Genomic DNA, 20,329 nt, shown 5'->3' on the forward strand with positions numbered 1-20,329 from the left:
ACTTTACATTTACACTTTACTTTTTACTTTTAAAGTAATACTTATGTATCAAATTTGCTTATAGAGTTGCTATATTTAAGCGATAACTTGGGAACTAATTAAAAGCTTTTATAGTTTCAACCAGGTTATAACGTATAAGTAGCAAAGTAAATAACGGTAACTACCTAGATAATTGTTAATTCATAGTTAATAACAGCTTACAGGCATATCACGACTCGAGTTTTCACTCTGATGAAGTTCACATAGCTCTTTCTCGCTCATCATCGTCGCATATTTCCAGTTGTATATTTACGGCCCGGACTACATAGTTTAAGTTTCAGCTGTCATTTAACGACAGGGCACCTGCCACACGCCGTTGTTGCCTATAAACCATCATCTATTATTTTTTATGCGTAGGTCTTCCAATCTATTTTTTTTTTCTATTTAACGCTTCTTTGTGTTAGTTTATTTAATGAAAGCGAAGAAAAAGAAGAATGTATTCACTAATATTATTGACCATATATAAAAAGTGTACAGTAAGCGAAGAAAATCAAAATTCCAAAACTAGCTCCAAGTCGAATAAATTCAAAAGTTTCATTAATCAAGGATTTCCTTGGCATTTCTGTAGTTTTATCTTGGCAATACTTGAACTAAGTTGGACGTGGCTTCTTATTCGGATCACGTATTTTATTGAATAACGCTTGGTGGACGTGTGCCTTCCGCTCCGATACCACTATTAGAGGGGTCAAGTGCAAGCACTTGATTCTTCGCATGAGCTGCCCGGAGTAGCCTAACATTTTAGATAAACCCTCGGTAAAGTATACTGAAACATTCTATTTCGAAGTTTTTAAACCGAAGCAAAAACGTTTTAGAAAATTATGTTCTATTTTTCATAAATTTATTCATCTTTTTTAAAGTTTAGTTTAATGAATTTTTAACTTGTGTAATACAAAATGTAAGAAATCCTTTTCTAACTGATGGTAACAATTATAATTTCGTACGTATAATAACATTCGCCTATGGCGAATTCGGACACCCACATGACTACCGTTGTCAAAAAGTTATAAAATTACCGAAGTGTCCTCTTCAAAGAGAACATCTGCCTAAACTAATCAAAAACCCATTAGGCCTAGTGAGCTAAAATTTTATTTGCGGTATTCGTCGCACCCCGGAGATTCGTACATAAAGTGGTTTGTTACAATGTGACCTAATAATTTGTTTTGGCTTTTGTTTTGGGTATCATTATTCACTGACTGAATCCAAATCATGATGATTTTTCGCATTATATATGTTGAGATCGCAGATTTTTTGGTGCAGTTAAGAAAATAAATAAGTGTAAAATGTGTAATAAGTAATATCCAAGCAATGTACATATTATCTGTGTAGCTTTTCATTGAAATATAAACTGCTATATTTACGAAATGTAATTGGCGTTGATTTCCGATCGTTGCGTTCATGGCCGGATACGCTCAATTTCCTATTATATATGGGCGATAAATTACTTTATTATCTGTACATTTTATTCAAGCGACGGCGATGTACATTTATACGAATGGGTAACGAAATGGTTAAGTTCTTTGGCTGCGAGCGACCCTTTTGCATATTTTATTCCGACGATTCTACGAAACATGTCCCTAATCTTCAGTAAGAGCCTGATAAGTACAGTTGACGCAGTTACATTCTTGGCAATAATTTTTACATTTATATCCAGCATGTGCTCAAGTTTGCAGTTTGTGTTCGATCTCGAGCGAGCAATTCGATTTACCATTTTATGACCACTTTACGACACAAAATTTTGTAGATTGTTGACATGATACAGCTTAATGGCTATAAATATTTAACAACATGCAACAAACATTTTCGATAGGATTTTAGTCAGTTGTAACAACTATTTATAACTATACCTATAGCAAAATTACTAGTCAGCTATACACCTAAGTAAAGACAGGTATTAGTATGCTCAGGGGAAATTTTTCCTACCTTTTCCTTTACCGATTACCGAGGTAGCGGAAAATGCAGCTAGTGTTTTTGCTATTGTTTAATAGATGTATTTCGTTTAGGTATATTTGTGACTAAGTAAAGAGGAGTGAAAAAGCCAATAAGTATAGTCCCTAACTATTTCGTATTATTTGACAATGTATAATTTCAAATAGCTTTTGTAAGTCTGTTTTAACTGACATTGCAAATGGCCAATTTATTATACTAAATTAGCACCAGAATCTACAGGGAAAATATGTAGATCGCTACATATTAAAACAATATTCCTCTAAATTCTGTGAAACATTTCAATCAAATTTCGATATCTAAACCTTTCCAAGATATATCTCGCTTATTCTATTACAAAGTCTGATTATGAAGAGAAATACAATCAGTCCGCTATCATTCCAGCGATTCAGTGAAAATTCTAAGTTTGTTACCGCCAAATACACAGTATGCGAGTATTGTGGCTCCGCAAAATATACTGAGAATTTAGAGCTCGCAGGACTGTTGCTCGCGGCCATATGGGGAATAGTTGTAACTCACTGCACTTATTGCATTTTCATGCTACCAGCTGCATCGATTTTTCACTTTTCCAATTTCTAAACGGTTGCTGCTATTGACACTATGGAATTACTATGTGAAGTGTTTTTTTTTTGGGATAACGTTAATTTTCAAGTAAATTAACTTCTTCTTAGTTTAATTTTTAGTATCTGGAATATTGCTTCAAATCCAGCAGACAGTTGATCAAATTAAAAATCAATAATTAAAGTGATAATAATCAAATTATTATTTAAATTGAAGCGAGATGGTGATCCAATAATTAACAGTAGACCGAAAGGTCGGTTTTCGCACTTGGGACCTTTCGGTTCATAAGATTTGCCCTACTCCTCATGCTACATGAGTTGGCCTACCATAATCTGAAACCATTATAGTATAGTTTTCATCGTCCACTATTTGATTCCTATGAAGGAAAAAATGGTGATGATTTGTCATCTAATATGTAAAATCCAGAAGGTATTAGTTAAGGAAGAGTCCTTAGAGCAATATTAGTAGAGACTAATATTGCCAAGAAAATCGTTGCGTTTCATGAACGAGACCTAATTTAAGTTTTGTATGTATGTGTGTATGTTTTGTAGTATCATTAATTAAAATATGTATAAGATCTATTGTGATGATTGTTTTCATCGGTGCGATATCTTCTTTAGAGGAAGTGTTTCCTCCACGACATTAGGCTATGTCGTGTACCCTCGTCAACGTCAGTCGACCGCGACGCGACGCGACAGATCTCTACGGCAATAAATAAACTAAAACCTTGCCATTACGCTCCTTGGAATTAATTCTTGCCCCCATTTCATACAACTAAATTGGCAACATCTTTTTACTATTATGTCTAACTAAGTGACGGAATAAAATTTCTATAGCAGTACAGAATTTAACCTATTATGGTCAGATGCAACTTAACAATAAATCATACCTATCGAAGGTATGATTTATTGTTAAGTTGCTATAACTACATTGTCTATCAACTAGGCATCAGCAAGTTTGTTCTAACAAACGTGAAATCAAAACTTAATTCCAGAAATTATATTAAGAATCGTCGATGGTACAGAATGCTGCCATTATAGAATGTTATATTATAAGTTATCTACATGACTACTATTTCGTGCGAATCCAACTGATACGTCTACTTATAAGTATACTATAAAATAATTATTTACTATAAGGCAATTAAATAAATTAAAAAAAAAAACACACACATTGATTACATAAAACCAAACTGATGCGTTGGTGGTCCATTTTGTAATTATTTCTTGTCTGTGGACTGAATAGACCCCGCTTCGAATCTCACTCGTGTTACAGGTGTTGTTCCTATACCAAACTTGTACACAGGTAGACTGTAAGTTTATTAGAGTTTACGTATAGTACCAATAGACGGCACTTTGAGTTGAAATCAAATACTAATAACGTTAATAATAACTCAGTCGACATGAAAGAAAGACGTAGATCAAAATGTCAATTAATCGGGTAATGGGCCTAGCACTGAATTTGGTTATTACGTAGAATCTAGGGCAAGCAGTTCGGGTGACCAGCGAAGACTGGAGATAAGGTTTTATGTACCGTAATGCGGGCAGATATAAACCCACCAAGCTTCGCCTTTTAGATAGAAGGACATAAAAGTAATCTCGAGCCGTTCTCGGACCGCTAGTCAATTTGCTTTTACGATGATTCTCCATGCTTGTTACTATTCTATTATCGTCTCTTGTTTCAATGCGGTTGCGGAAAATGTAAATTGCTTTAATGTCTATCATTCCTTTCATAAAAACTATTTTAATGTCGAGAAGCAATTGTCATAAATCTTTTATTGCGTGCCAATTCTACCCAATATATATTCAAATAAAATATTTTGTGTTGTTCCATTTAACTCCTGACGACAGAAGGATATAAGTTTTATGTTTAATGTCTTTTCGTGGCATCGTAGCAGCCAAACGGCTAATCCGATTTTGTTCTAGAGTTTGAAGGAGAATTTAATTGAGAGTGCTTTTAGTTACGTTTGTAAAAATGTGTGTTCAGCTATTTGTTAAACTATCAGTTCTTTTCGATCAGATGAGAGGATGTAAACAACTTCCACAGGCCAGTTTGTGACCTTGTGGTCAGGAGGCGGGGATTTTTAAATTTTATTTTAATTTTATTATGTTCTGCATTATTTGGTCAACACTTAAATTAGAAACAACGATATATACTAAAAGAATAAAAGTATTTGCAACTTAAACTACTATAAGTTAAAATTAAAACTAAATAATAAATACTAAATTAATTTAAATAAAAAATACATTATATTTTATTATTATATTTTTGTATGTGGAACAATTTAATAACGTCTATTACCTAGGAATTATAAGTATGCACAGAGCAATAAAATTTCAATAAAACCAAAGTGTTTCACCATGCATATACTACGATAACTCCGAACGTCTTTTTTCTTTCAAAGCTTTTTATTTTCGCAGAGGTCATTTACTGTCTGACATTGTAAAAAGTTTGAAATTCGTCTAAAGATTGTGCTGTGTAATTTTTGGTCATTATTTCCAGGGCTCTGTTATCGAGAAACTTTTTCTATTACTTTAATGTTACTTAAAATGAGTTTTAATAGATGTAACCTCACAAAAAGTTACAATATAAAAAATAGGAAAAAAAAATACTGTGCTAGTTACTTTTTTTTACACGACTTGAGTGTTATATTTTCAGAGTTTATATGTGTATGAGTATTTATATACTTATAAATCACAAACTGAAAAATATTTTTGACTAATAATGTAGTATCTATCAAATTGAAAGTTGATCATCAAAATAGAAACAATTTTGATGTAAAATCTTTTTGTAGTTTTTAAATATGTAGCATATTTAAAAATTACATATAGGACGTCAGTTATATATTTTTTATAAAATTGGTTATCACTATTCTTATCATTAAGTAACGATGTCGACGATCGATTAAATATATAAATTTTAAGAGGTTTATTTATATTTTGATGTAGTCATCGTAAATGTCCTGTTCGAACGCTTTTCCATGTGGTTTTGATGTAAAATTTGTAAATATCCTTTCTTAGCATATGTGGTATTTATTTAAACAATATAACAATATGCTCACCGTACAAACTCCGTGGAGAAATCAGTGGCAGCATCACTCGGTTCATCCCAGCAAGATGCGACTGCATCGCTAAAAAACTGCGCTTGCGCAGACCATGCGTCGCAAGCGCGCAGCACACGTCTCAAAGCCCCAATTGTCATTCTTACAGCTGCCCGAACGAAAGTGCGATCTGAAAATAGCCGTATTCTGTAGACATTATCAATCATTATTAAAAAGAACTACCATATCATGCGCACTCTTGAAAATTAAACTGGAAATTAGTTTTATGCAACAGCTTTTGTTTTCTTTCATTTCACTGAATCTGCCTGGTGATTATAGACTAATCACGTTGTCACTAGCGTGACTTGACATTTCATAATTTTCACAACTAGCAACAGTTAGCACTGCAGTCATTAATTTTCCTATTTTCTGTTCAATACTACTCATAAAGAAAGAAACTCACCAACTTTCATTGGTTGTGGATGTAGAGCTAACAAGCCAATAGGAAAGTTATTGAAAATTTCTGTGAAATTGTCTTTAATATTTTCATTTTCGTTTACTTTTCTTTTTTCCTTTTTTACAGTTTGATCACCTCTCTTTTCAACTTTTTGTCTTAAATTATGCGTTACAGACGTTTGCACCGTGGGATTCATTAAGAAATCACTAATATCACTTGAAATTAATAAATTATCTTTCAATGTCCTATTTATTTCATTATTATGTATATTTACTACATCTATAGAGTCTTCGGAACTGTTCACTCTATTTAAATTTATGCTATTTACATATTTATTAAAAGATTCGTTTTTCATTTGACTAAAACTATTATTTCTAATATTATTACTAATAAAGAAGGACATTTTTCCATTCTCAATTGAATTCCTTTCGGTTTTAGAAGTTTCAACGCCTTTCATATTTACATCATAATTCCTAATATTTTCTGGACTAAAATTACGACTACTGTCGAACGATTTTCTAAAATTTACATTTAATAATTTATTAACTCTGTGCGCTTCTGACTTATTCATATTACTACGATGATTAAAATTTGAATTTTTTGGACTAAAGTTCAACCTTCTTTCATTTTGTTTAATTTTTTCCGACGACTTGTTCTTTTTATTCAAACTTTTTGTGGTATTATTGTCTGCATCATCTCTTCGGCGGCGATCGAAACGTTCGTTTTCTAACATTTGATCTTTATCCCAAAATCTTCCAAGATGTTGGTCATTTTCGTCTGTAAAATGTGTTCCATTGCCGATATTATGGAAGACATCAAACTCCCTGGAGGCGTCCACCCAAAGCCAAAAGAAGTGACCATCAAGCATATTTAGACGTTTGGCTTCATCCATTACAAGCTTAGCGTAGTCTAAATCACATATCAAGACTACAACGCCTCGAGTTAATCTGGAGATTTCAGCGAGACGCCTGCAGAAGTTAATTAGTTATTGTTAAAATATAGTCACTATTTCCATAAAAAATTTATTTTATTTTTTGAATGATTTATCCTTAGAAAATACCTGAATAGGGCGTGACGGGAGTATTTTGTTGGAAGTGATAGCCATTTAGGATTAAGCGGTTGAGTTGTTAGTATCGAAGAAAGATCTTTTCTCAGGGAGAATGTTGAGTAAATATCTTCCACGGCAAGCAAAGTAAAAGAATGCCAATGTGTATGTAAAAGTGTAGCCCTGCAATTAAAATAATCATTACTGTATTAATTTGCAAATATGATGTATTTGCATTATACTTTACACGGAAACATTTATTTACATATATACCTGAGCGCATGAAGTGTTTCTCTTGCTGTTATTTCGAGCCGTATTTCCAAAGGAAGCATATCCTGAGGACAAAAGAAGATATTACTTTTTTCTTTTATATTCAATCTAGATATACTTAATACAAATAAGTCCAATGTACGAATTATATACTCAATACTCAATACTTTATTTGCATAAATGTGGTTACATCAGTTGTTATTACATTATATTTTCCGTCACACCAGCCTAATCCGGCCATGCAAAAACATATTAACATAAAATAGGAATGATTGTTGTGCAATAATTAATTACGTCATTATTTATCATAAAAAATGACAAATTTCAACAAACGTCAATTATGTTTGGGTCGATCAAAAAACTCTTTAAATAAATATTGGTTACATAGCCACGTTCAGTTCTTGTTAATTTGATCAAAGGAATTAAAGATCTTCCCGCACTTAGCATAGCTGCCATTGTGATACAAACTAGTATTTGAAATTCGAGGTAAAACAATTCGATCCTGATTACGAGTTCCTCTAACATAAATGGCCTTGACTCTTATAAATAGCTGAGGATGCATTTTTACAAAAACGGCCATCTCGTAAATTTAAAGGTCAACAAATTCAGTTTTTAAATAGAGGTACACGAGCTACACGATTCCCATGGCGCTTTGCCGCATATAGCGCTAATACATCTTTTTTGAGAAACAAATGCTTGTTGCGCGTGCGTAGAATTGCTCCATAGTATTAGCCCATATTTTAACGTGGATGCTACATACCCATGATATGCCATCAATAGTGTGTTCTGGGCCGATGTTCTACGTAGCCTATATAAAACATACGCAAATCGATTTACTTTGTCACTTACTAATTTTACGTGACTTTTTCAGTTACAATTATGGTCAATGAGTAAACCTAAAAATTTTGTTTATTCTGTTACTGGAATATTCTGATTATTATAACTTATGTTCAAAGCACTTTGAGATGTCGTGTTATTAAAAAATTTAATAATATTAGCTTTTGTGAGGTTTACCGTGAAATTATTATTATATAGCCATTTAATTATTGAGTCAATTGTATTGTATATTTCATTCATCATTTGATTTTCGTCATATTTTTTTGGGAATGTCAAGATTACAGATATGTCATAAGCAAATAATGTACACGGGAATTTCGTTACTTGAGGTAGGTCGTTTATATATCGCAGAAATAGTCCACTACACTAATACACTACCCTGTGGTACCCCAATTTATTTTCTTTAGGCAATGATCTAAAGGCTTGAATCTCATTATTTTTGTTCAAATTGTTGATTGAATTGATTGTCTAAATACGTAGATAACCATTTGTATGCTGGGCCTCTAATACAATATAATATAAATGTTAAAATTAGGAAAATAACGCAAGATAAATAGAATCAACAGTTATCAATCTGTAGTATAACAAGCAGTAAAGTATAATATAATAATAATAACGATAAGACTGATTTTTACGATATCAAAACTTAGCAAAATTTATTGCGTTCCAATCATGTCATGCTTTTTAAGAGCATTATTAGTCCACGTCGTTGCGTAATCGTTGTTAAAGTGGGTAATAAATGACCATCATTTTCCACGACACCAACCCAGGGCTCAATTGTCAGATAAAGAAATACGCGGAATATATCCTAAAAAGTCCCCGTCTGAACGAGAAATGACCCGTGTTTCAAGAATATTATGCACATCATAAAATCTGATTCGTCTCGCTCGTAACAAATTCAGATATTTCTTATTTTTGCGTGAAAGTCTTCTCGTACGAGTAGGTACAGTTATATTTTCACCGTCGTTAATCCAATTGCTTACAACAATACGCTTAAATAACAAATGTGACTGACTGGAATTGAGATAACAGGTGAGTTGCACCGTCAAATTTGACGTTGACTTTAACCGGCGCGCCGCAAAGACAAAATGGCGTATTTTGCGTTTTCCTGCGCACGTCAAAGTTGACCCACCCTTAATAATAAGATAATACCTTTAATTTTTAGATATAAATTATTAGTTTAATTCCAATTTACGTAAATCATTTCGCGGTTGATTATGATTTGTAATGCGTCATAAATGTAATATATTGCGAGCACGTGTCACCGATGTTATTACACATGCCGCGACCGAGCTCTCCGTATCTACCTAAATTTCATATGAAAACGTTGCTAGGGAGCTCTGCTATTAATTTTAAAGTTATAGTAAACTAACGGCCCGGGTTCGTACGGACTAATAGACTGATTTATATGTCTAAACAATCACCATAGTTTTGACATAAAATCCGTTGCGTGGTTTAAAAAAGAAAACTTAGAAAATGTCAGACATGCGACTTTGTTTTATAGTTCTTGTACTATATAGTGATATGTAAATACTCGTATATATTAGGCGATGCGAATGGCTATACATCGACCACATCTTTTGTCGTTACTACGACTATATTCGAGCCTTGGAGTGGAACTTATTCGAGATATGTTATTGCATTCAATGTGTTACAAAAAAAGCATATCCGGGCAGTAAATCGTTGAGGAGTTCCCACGTGTGGAGTCGTTCCTGGGTACACCGTCAGATCATGCTTATCTTAATAATGCTTTGTCATCGAAACTAAAAGTGTATACAAAATTATAGCTCAATTGGTTCAAGATATCTGCTTCAAACTTGAGTTGGCTGATTCCACCTGAGACATAGGGACATAGCTACATAAATACATAGTTACATTGCAAGTTAAATAAAGGCTTATAGAAATGATGTGCCATACATAGTTTTTAATAGCACATAGACAGAATAGCCACGTCCTGATTTTCCGGACGATTGTTCTAGTTTACACCTTGAACTCACTGCTTACTCGAGTGTGAAATGTAGGCCATACTGATTTCAATCAATAAAATCTTCCTCACTTCGTAAACCTTATTGTTACAGAACAGTTCCAGCTGAAGAATAAATTAAACCTTTCATTACTTTATTAAAGCTCACGAACAATTAAAGAAGTCACAACGACGTTAACATACTCTTGGAAAGTTTCCTTGATCTCAGAATTTTAAAATTTGTGAGCAACTGTTTTACTATAAGCTAAAATGTATACTTTTTTAAATTTTTATGGAGCTTTTAAGGGGTTTTGAAGTCAAACTTCCTTCAATTTTCTATAAAATTATATAGGTAGGAAGTATTTATAAATTAGATTAATTTGAAGATAATATAGGTAATAAGAAATATTGTATATGCTTTTAAAATATTAAAAAGCAATAAAAAATAGACACACATTGCCGGTCCTGTATATAATATTTAAGCACAATTCTGCATCTAAATATTTATATTTTATCTACGTATTTTCTTCAACATTCGTCGTTTCTTGTATCAAACAACTTCTAGAGTTTCTTACTTTTAAGTTGCTCAGTGGTTGTGTCGGTAACAAGGTAACCAACCTAATCCGCGTATCACATAAATTACATGAGCGTGCCGAGTTCCTTGCAGCTGTCACGTACAGCCGCTATTTCATAGGGGCCGGCGATCCTCGACTTTATCATAACAGCTACGATTAATAGGCCACCGTGAATGGAATCGTAGCCGGCTTTTTGCATATTCAAAGCAATCGGATTTTCGGGAATCTAATAGACAGAGAAAGTAGTTTGCCACATACTCGAATGTACAAGTTGTTGTATACACTGCAATTTTTTTATGAGCTGATTTTGATTTCTGTTGGTTATCACAGAAACCTATATCAAATCTTTTTTTTTTCTGCTGCATATGAACCACGCCCAACCCAACTTGCCGAGGATGTTGCCTTGCGATAGTTCACACTCACATTGGCGATGGTGTAAGAGAGATGCAGATGGGAAGGTGAGGCCCGGAGCACGGGCACGCCGGCGCGGCTTGCGGCGGACACGACGGCAGCTGCCGCGGGCCCCCCGCCGCATACGAACAGAGCAGCGACCCGCCGCCCGCCGAGAATGGAGCAGCTATGCTCCAGCAACCGCGCGCTGAATCTGTTGAAGACATTTGGTTTTAGAAAATGTAAAGAAACATGCAATTGATCGACAGTATGCGTGAGAGCGAGCAATCGACTATCTTCTGAATGATGAATATATGAAGGTGTTCAAATGAGATATTCCATTTGAAATAAAACAAACTTAGGTAATCTTACAACTATCAAAATTGAAAATCATTAATTTCCATTGAGAGAAAAAGTAGACTGAACTAAAATTCTATCAGTCCGAACAGTATTAATAACAAGAAAATATTAATACTTGTCAGAAAATATAAGAAGAGTCTGATCTATCTAATAGTAAAAAGACGTGCGGAGCATCTGTACTAAGGGGAAATTAATTTTAGGAAACGACAGCTTTATTTTCTTTTGCACTTAAAGTACTTTGTCGATTACAGTGAACAATATTTGATTTTCCATGCGTATATTATGGCACATTATACAAGCGAGTTAGTTAGCTAATGCCTTCATCATATTTTGCAGGAACATGTTCCTTTGTCAAAGCCCCATTCAGCGGCCGTGGTATAATCAATTTCATATAAAGTAACCCTGAATAGACAATTTGGGCTAAAAGCGACGAATTAGAATGAAGTAGAATTGCATAGCTTGACATGGTATTGACTGTACATAACTAACAATGTATTCAGTATCCAGGCAATTCGTACATTAGGAGTCATTATGTAGGTACAACATAATGCTATACTTGGAATCAACGCGATGGAAATCTGCTATTAGGTATACGTAACGTAATAATTTTATTGCCTTAACTCTGCATAAAGTCACAAAGAAAACTTTTCATGAAGATTCATATATTCAAAATTTCACAACATAATTATAACGTCGCAACATATTAGTACAGAAAATTAAATCCATCTTGACCTGACCGAGTTTCGAACCTAGGTCCTTCGATGTCGCTGACCGGCATGATGACCTAGTTCATAGAAATCAACAAATTGTTCTTTAAAGTAATACAAAGTTATTTGAGGCCAGTACTCGTTGACGATTAACAAACAGTTGTTCCTTGACGTAATTACCACCGAAATCCGATCTGTATGTATCATTTACACGCTTCACAATGAGCTACTTTGACCTATTTGCATAGTCGATGACATAGCATGTTCCAATGAATCTATTATTGAAAATAGAATTAGCATATGTAGATATTTTCGACTGAGGGTCCACAGACACGTTATAACAATATAGTATATAATAATATAGTGTGTCCAAGAGAAATGAGATAAAGGATGAATAATAAGAATTAATAATGTTTTAATACATCATCAATGGCTTCTCAAGAAAATCTACACAATAGGTTGATGATAAATTGAAACAACAATGAAGTAAAAGTAAACTCCCAATAGATAATTTTAAAATACGTATTGAAATAATTATTTTTAACTAAAAGTATAGCACTGACTAAAATAACGTACTGTATAATGCTTCAATAACAAATACAAAATGTACATAGAATCGTCAGCCGACGAACCGCAATAACGGATTCCAGCCCCCATTCGCTCGCTCAACGTCTCACAAGTCGTTTGAAATTTAAAGCTCTCGTTCTAAAATCTTCTACTTACAGATGTCTAGCCGAGAATACCCGAAAGTGTGGAGTCGATTCGAGAGGATAGTCGATGATGCGACCCTTCGGTTTGAAATATCCGATATTCCGGATTCTATGTGGAGTACTGCCGTGGAGTTTATGCTTGGAAATTACATTCGAGAAGACGTGTGGTGGATTGCTGCAGGTACGGATTTCTTGTTATTTTTTTTTTATACATATATATACTTTTTTGTATACCCAATATTTTGTAAACCGAAATTTATTGAAGCTTCCAAAACCTGAATCAATCTACAGATTACTTTTCACATATACACAAATATGTATATAAAGTATTCTAACTAGAGGTTTTTTTAAACATATTTCTAATTATATATGTTTAACTTAAGATCCACCCTATGAACACCCACGGCCCCTATAAATTTCGAAATAAAAATAAATAATGATGATATAATTGTAACAGTATCCAAAATTGTATCAAATTATCTTCAAAGTGTAATTACGCAGCTAATAACGTAGCTTATTTAAACATCACGAAATTTTCTTCAAGCGATAACGGAATTAATTAGAAAACCAACGTAAATGAATATTTTCTATACATTGTTAATGAAATATACGTATATCGAAGTATGTACTTAACAAACATTAATCAAGGAAAGCCTAATCTGCGCGTGAGAATTTTTTGCAATTAGCTAAATCCCAACTTACGTTGGCAAAAGCCTTCTTACGCAACAAAATGTTCAAGTCATTAGCCGTATTCTGGGTACGAGCCGCCCAATTGCCGAGAAGCACGATATATCCATATAGCAGAACCATGCATATATTATACCAACATATATGTAATATTTCATGTAGGTTCTACTTCAAAATACAGGTAAGTTATATCGACGTTAGAGATGATTTATGCCCATCAAACAACATTCGGGCGTAAACCCGTTTGGCGAACTGTAAAAAATATATTTGTATTTTTTGGTTCGACATTAATGGTAAAATAAATAAAAGACACCTGACAATTGTATTTTGTTACTTTATTTAATATGACATTAAATGGGATTGCTAAGATTCCGTATTTCGTATTAGGTCACACATTTTACAAAGCATCGTTGTTGGTGTTTTTTTATTTATGAATAGGGACGGTGGCGGCGGTGGGTACCTGAAATATATTATGGTTTTTCACCCTTTTCTCCCCGGGATCCGAAATTATAACTTCATTGTACCCAAATAAAGAGGACATCTAAAAGAAAATGTCATATTAAATTGTTAACTTATTTGTATACCTAATAAAAAAAATTCAATACAATTTTATAGAAGTACTTACAAAAAACATGAAAACCTACGAAATCCTATTCATTATGGGTGATATTGGAAAAATCATTCTTTACTGAAATAAAAAAGGGAACGGAAGAATCGTTCCAAGAAATTAGACTCACAAACTCGGCGGAGTGCGCAAATAAACGGATCAAGACTAAGACGGAGGATGAAGAATTTTTAACGGCATAATTTTTATTCAAATTGGTTTAGGACGAGATGAATTTATTCTATCAAAGTTGCTAATGCACTGTAGTCAATTAATCTCATTGACAGGTACAGCGAAGAGCCTAGAGGCAATACAAGAGTACAGAGTGCTCCTGACATCGATCATTAGGCAGAAAATGAGTTTGGCGTGCTTCCTGGCTGAGGGCGACGGCTCAGGGCGCACACTCGTCGGCGTCAATATGTGCTTGCCCCAGGAAAATGGACGCTTCGTTGAGCACAACCCGGTTGAGAATGATTGTCTAACCTGTACTCGTACTTTGTAAGCAGCACTCCCTCACTAATTGTATTATTTGCACTATACGGTAGACGAACACTACAGAGTTTCGATTACACTGGAATAACGTATTTTGCTTCAGACCACTTTTTGACATATTGTTACAAATAGATTTAATCATTAATTCGTTATCCAACTACACTAATAATCAAAATGCGCAATATGATATTTACTACACTACGCTGAAATATACGCTTTTATCTCTCGTTGTAGGTAGCTATAGTAACCCAAATTAATTATTGTTACAATTTTGTAATTTCTCAGCAAAATTGCGCTTTGGACAGTATGTAACTGTTTGGAAACTATTGAATTGCTTGTTAGACAGTTCAGAGTACAATTAAAGTTCTTGCCTAACGATGTTTGTCACTTTACTAAGCGTGGCGGCAAAGTATATCTATATATTTACTATTTAGCTGTCAAGTCTTGTATTAGATATTAGAATTCATTACATGTTTTCGATCTACGTAGATTTAACAAAAAGTATACAATTAAGGTATGAAAGTTATAAATAATTCGCATTTTTTTTCTATGAATTGTTTAATTAATGAACTGAACTAATGCAAAATATAGTTGAAAGATAGATGATAAATAAAAATGTAGTTCGACAATAATACGGATCAATTCAGAGTAAAAAACCAAAAACAGTGAATGAATGCGCAAAATTTTAATTTATTAGAGGGAATCCCACTATAAAATTAAAAATTTACGTGCGTGTTTATTATTAAAGAAGCTTTTAAAATAGTGCGTTTGACCTAAATCTAGCTAGATGGTAAGCAACGATAAGGTATAGTGTACACGCAGATCAAAAAATGCAAATGTCTCTTAGATAAAACTGCTGCTCTGTATTTTACATTTGTTAATTCCAGAAAACTCAATTGAAATAACATGAAAAATACACGTTGAAATGTAAAAATCTCCTTTACGAATATGTTTTGTTTCAAGTACGTCTACGTACAATGTTTTTTATTTTAGGTTCCATTTCGTTGCTCCGCTATTATTCCCTGGCCCAGAATCTATTCTCATTTATTCCCCCGTCTTTATCCATTCGAGGTCGACCCTTCACCCTCCATTATTTTTTTCTAGCATATCTTTGTGCCTAATCCAAATAAATCCAAAAATAAAGCTAATTTTGAGCAAGTAAAATTAAATAGCTTTTCTTGCAAATTCCATTTTGGTTCAAAAATGTCAACAATTTACATATCAGTCACACACAAATAGTGGCGTGTGGTTCCGCCTTAGAATAGAACCATTTCCATATCCTCCTGTGGATGTCATACGAGGCGACTAAGGAATATACAGCCTAGGCAGCTTATATAGACAATAATAGCATAATTGAAAGAAGGTTGACATCAGGCAGGCGGTCGGTTGTAAAATCACAGCCGAATCTTCAAATTTTTTTTCTGGCTGGCCCCGGTCTTCGCATCTTCAGAACCCAACCGTGAACATGCAGAGATGAAGTCAAAATCAAAATCATTTATTCAGAAATTAGACGTCACATTCTAAATTAATAATTACGTCATATTCTAAATTAACCAAACAAGTTACAACCTACTAGCATTTCGGAACGACCACTGCAAATACCGAAAGAAATTCAGTCAAACAGTCTTGGTCCCTTATTTTATTATGCCAGAAGGGCTTACCATATTTAAAATATAAATTTATGTAAATTTTTTTATCAGTAACATACCAATGTAAGTACACAATAAAGTACATAGTCAAAAGATAGTTTGAAGAGACAGATAGTGGCCGTTAAAATCAAAAGGTACCTTATGGCTCCCGGCACTTACGCCATTATTGCCGTTGTTTAGTATTCCAACAACGGCAATAAAGACCTAAGTGCCAGCCGGCCACATATTATTTACAATATTTTTCTCATTTAATGTTGTTGTCTTAAAATTACTCCTATTTAGAAAAATACCACAACAAATTTAAAAAAGTATTTTAAACCAAAACTATTATTTACTTTGCATTAAACCATATAAAACATTTCTATAATAGATATTAATGGAAAGCCAAAATAATGTTGTTTTTCTTACAATGCGAACCAACAGGAATAGGACAATGCGATTGTGCATTATGCAACTTCTTTAGAAAGTTTGTGCCGAGTTTAAAGGCAGCGCAACATTGCAAGTTGAAAATGCTTTCTAACCAACTTATTTTGCAGCCAAACAAATTTCACGCTCTAATATTAAAGTTCTGAAGGAAATGTTTAAAATATTTAAATTATTTAATGCTTTTAAAGCACATAGTTTTAAGAAATCACTTTCGGTTCTTTTGTAAAATTATATAGGGCTACTTTAATTATAAGGTTAAAAATTGTTTCTCAGAATGAAACGGATAATTAAAATGCTTAAATACACGAACAAAATCAGTTTTAATGCTTTCGTTGTATAATATAATATCATACAATTAAATGAAGAAGCTATTTAGACATACTATTGATAGAAATTAATTAAAAATTTAAGAAACCCGACTCTGAAGTTGCTGGCATCCATCGACTAGAAAAAAGCTGAGGGTTTTCAAACGGCTGAATACACATTTTCCAAACATAGCTAAGTAATTCTAATACAATAACTAGAACAAAATCGGTTCACCCGTTTGACTGCTCCGATGCAACGGGCAGAGATATAGATACAGAGACACGTGAAACTTATAACTATTCTTCTGTAGTTGGGGTTTTAAAAAGTTTCTTATGTGACGAATGTACTGTTTCAGCCAAAAACAAAGGCTGGTTTGATGTCACTGCGGATGTTTGTGGAGGCCATGAAAGTGACAGTGATCTATGACACATATGGCGTGGAGAAATACCTTATGGGAGCTGGTCTCTCTGTCACGCCGGAGTACAGGGGGCTAGGGATAGCGGTAGAACTGCTTAAGGCAAGGTAATGTAATTTATGTAACCACTTTCCTTATTTATTTGAAACTTTCCTTTCTAAACTAACGACCTGTCTCAGCCTTGCATATTTACATACTTTTTTGAATTTATAGCTTACAAATAATTTTGAAGAAATTTCAAAATTCATTCCCATTGAAAATTTAAGTGCCAAAGTTTATGATATGTTAAAAGCTTTAAATGCACGGGGTATGTTAAAAGGGGAATAAAAATATATATCTTAGACAAATAAACATGCACAATTTTAAAATTTCTGTCCAATGGTTTTCAATTAGTAAAATTGTTACGTAAATATGGACAATAAAATATTATTAAATTATGACAGTTGTTCGTGTTCCTAAATGAAGTTCCAACAGGATGTTCAAATGATTTCCTACGAGTGTACGTAAAGTCGCTGCGAAGAAACTAATTTAAATTCCCCGGGGAGCTTCTGTACGTTTTTAGTTAATTACTGCGAAATGCTTGATCTAATTCCGAAATTGGCATTTATGTTTGCTTTGTTATATAAATTAGAGATTTAAGTAGAAAAAGTTATCCGCTAAGGTTTGGTCCGCTTAATTTAAAACAAAAAATTCGTTTTTGTCATCTTCGCGTTTATCTAGTTTCGTTTGCAGCTGTGATGCAAAAAAGTTGAAATGAAAATTTGGTTTTAATTCCATGACAGACCACCTGCCTAACGTGCCTGCTTTTGAAAATGCTTCTTTTATTAGCTGTCCTGTAGTTACTTCAACCATATGCCCAAACCCAAACTATACTATTCTATACTAATATTATTAAGTAAGCTTGGAAACGTATGACTCTGTAGAAATCTACTGGGCAAATTTCAACATGTACTAGAAAACCACATGTATATCAAAATATTGCTATTGCAAAATATATGTAGTTATATATAACTGAATACATCAAAGGTTGCATCAGACGTTTGACGTATTATAATAATATGCGTCTCTTCAAGATCATGTGATGGGACAAGAGGGCTGCCTGCATTTTCGCTCAAAGGTTTGGCCTCGCTATCCAACGCGGGAATGCAGCCATCGTTCTTGGCATGATACCTCACGGGCATTTTGACCTCATTGAAATTTATCTAGTTGTTGTTTTATTTAGGATTAGTGTAGTTTGGAAATATGTTTGCAATTTGCAAATAAAATACAGTAGCACAGATTTTTATAATGCTTACACGACGAATATTGTATTACCATAACGGTACAAAGCCAATTTCACTACAAATACCTACGAGGTCGTATTTGCATCGGTCAAGCTCGAGCTTAAGATGTTTAAATTGTGTGTGCTGTGGGGATTCCGTTTGTTTGTTCTGGGAATGGCCAACAGGAATTTCATTTCTGAATTCATTACATGACATGTTATTGTATTTATTATAGTATTTATTACGTTAAATTCTACTATTTACTATGTAACGATTTAATGAGTCAAATTTGACAAAATGACACTGTCGTCCTTGACAAAAATGGCGGTGCAACTCATCCTTAGGAGCGGCGCGCCACTGACCTTTAGTCAAAATGGTGTGCATTGCGTATTTATGTGTACGTTAAAGTTAATGTCAAAGATAACGGTCAACCCACCGTTAAACTATTAAAATTACAGAATGAAACTCGCAAAGGAGCTGGATTTTCCAGCTATTGGCGGCATCTTCACCAGCGCTTCATCTCAACGTGCAGCAGAGAAGGCTGCCATGGACTGCCTCTACCAAGTCACATACAAAAAGTTCGGCAAACAGTGCGGCGTGAATTTTGATACCAATACCGAATACCTGAAAATATTCGGCGTCAAAGTTGCAGATAAACAAGAGCAATAAATATAAAACTTGTCCGCCATTACACAATATCCAAAGACGTTTGTATTGAACTTATAAATCTACCCTAATTTATTTCGAGTTCGAAATGGATTTATAGGATATATTCTGTTATTTTGTCATACAAAATTTATATTACCAAAGCAATGAAGTAATAAAATGCTTTCAAAAACTTATATTTAAAGGTATTTTAAATCTTGCCCGAATATAATAAATACGAAATCCCGTTCTTTCGACAGTAAACAGTATTTTATTTCTAAAATTTTCATTTCGTTTTTGTCTTTTTTTAAATTAACACACTAATGAAATGTAACACTGAGCCCAGATTCATCTTTATATATCTATAACAGTTAAATATATTCACTCATTAAGAAATCTCGAAAAAACTGCTAGGTCAGTTAAGATGAAATTTGGCTGGGAAGTTGATAGTACCGAGAGTCCGCTGAGATTGGATTTTTGGAAATTCTATCCTTTAGTGGGTGAACGCAGACGGAGCTGCGGGCCAAAGCTAGTAGGTACGTAATAATTACTAATGTTTTTCATTAAAGTTTCCACGTTTAGGCTAAACCGATTAAATGTAAGTACTCGTTCCACAAGCAAGATAGTATATAAAACAGTGCAAGTAAGTTACAGTAAAGTTACGCCATACAGAGCTGTATGAATAATATATGATACTGCAGGGAGCTAAGTAGATAGCATTAACATATGTGACCGTATTTCAGCTTTGGAGCCAAAGAGACGCTTTTGGCTAATTGTCAGAAAGCAACCACCCCCAGACATGCTTGTCAGTTCCAGATTACGTAGGATGATAAATTGTATTTTGTGATAAATATGTTTCAGATTATAATACAATTGAATCATGGCGTTATACAAACGAAGACAGCTACTGAAATAGATTAATAAAGTATTATATTCAAAAAGGAA

At 33.6% G+C, this 20,329-nt stretch overlaps 2 protein-coding genes across 3 annotated transcripts in view; one reads left to right on the forward strand and one right to left on the reverse strand.

Moving 5' to 3' along the window:
* Positions 1-20,329, reverse strand: part of LOC128670645 (uncharacterized) — an 86,334-nt gene that overhangs the window by 14,176 nt on the left and 51,829 nt on the right. For both annotated transcript variants that reach the window (XM_053746469.1, XM_053746468.1), the window contains exons 3-7: positions 11,155-11,335; positions 7,360-7,421; positions 7,102-7,269; positions 6,048-7,009; positions 5,606-5,774 (exon numbers count right to left, since the gene is read on the reverse strand). In XM_053746469.1, the coding sequence (XP_053602444.1) occupies positions 5,606-5,774; positions 6,048-7,009; positions 7,102-7,269; positions 7,360-7,421; positions 11,155-11,335 (1,542 nt within the window). The remainder of the gene's footprint in view (positions 1-5,605; positions 5,775-6,047; positions 7,010-7,101; positions 7,270-7,359; positions 7,422-11,154; positions 11,336-20,329) is intronic.
* Positions 12,815-19,581, forward strand: LOC128670647 (uncharacterized). The gene is made up of 4 exons (XM_053746472.1): positions 12,815-13,079; positions 14,477-14,652; positions 17,418-17,584; positions 19,198-19,581. The coding sequence occupies exons 1-4, from the start codon at positions 12,914-12,916 to the stop codon at positions 19,406-19,408; spliced, it is 720 nt and encodes a 239-aa protein (XP_053602447.1). The 5' UTR covers positions 12,815-12,913; the 3' UTR covers positions 19,409-19,581.

Source organism: Plodia interpunctella, chromosome 6 (assembly GCF_027563975.2).
Source record: "Plodia interpunctella isolate USDA-ARS_2022_Savannah chromosome 6, ilPloInte3.2, whole genome shotgun sequence".
In the NCBI taxonomy this organism is placed as follows: domain Eukaryota; kingdom Metazoa; phylum Arthropoda; class Insecta; order Lepidoptera; family Pyralidae; genus Plodia; species Plodia interpunctella.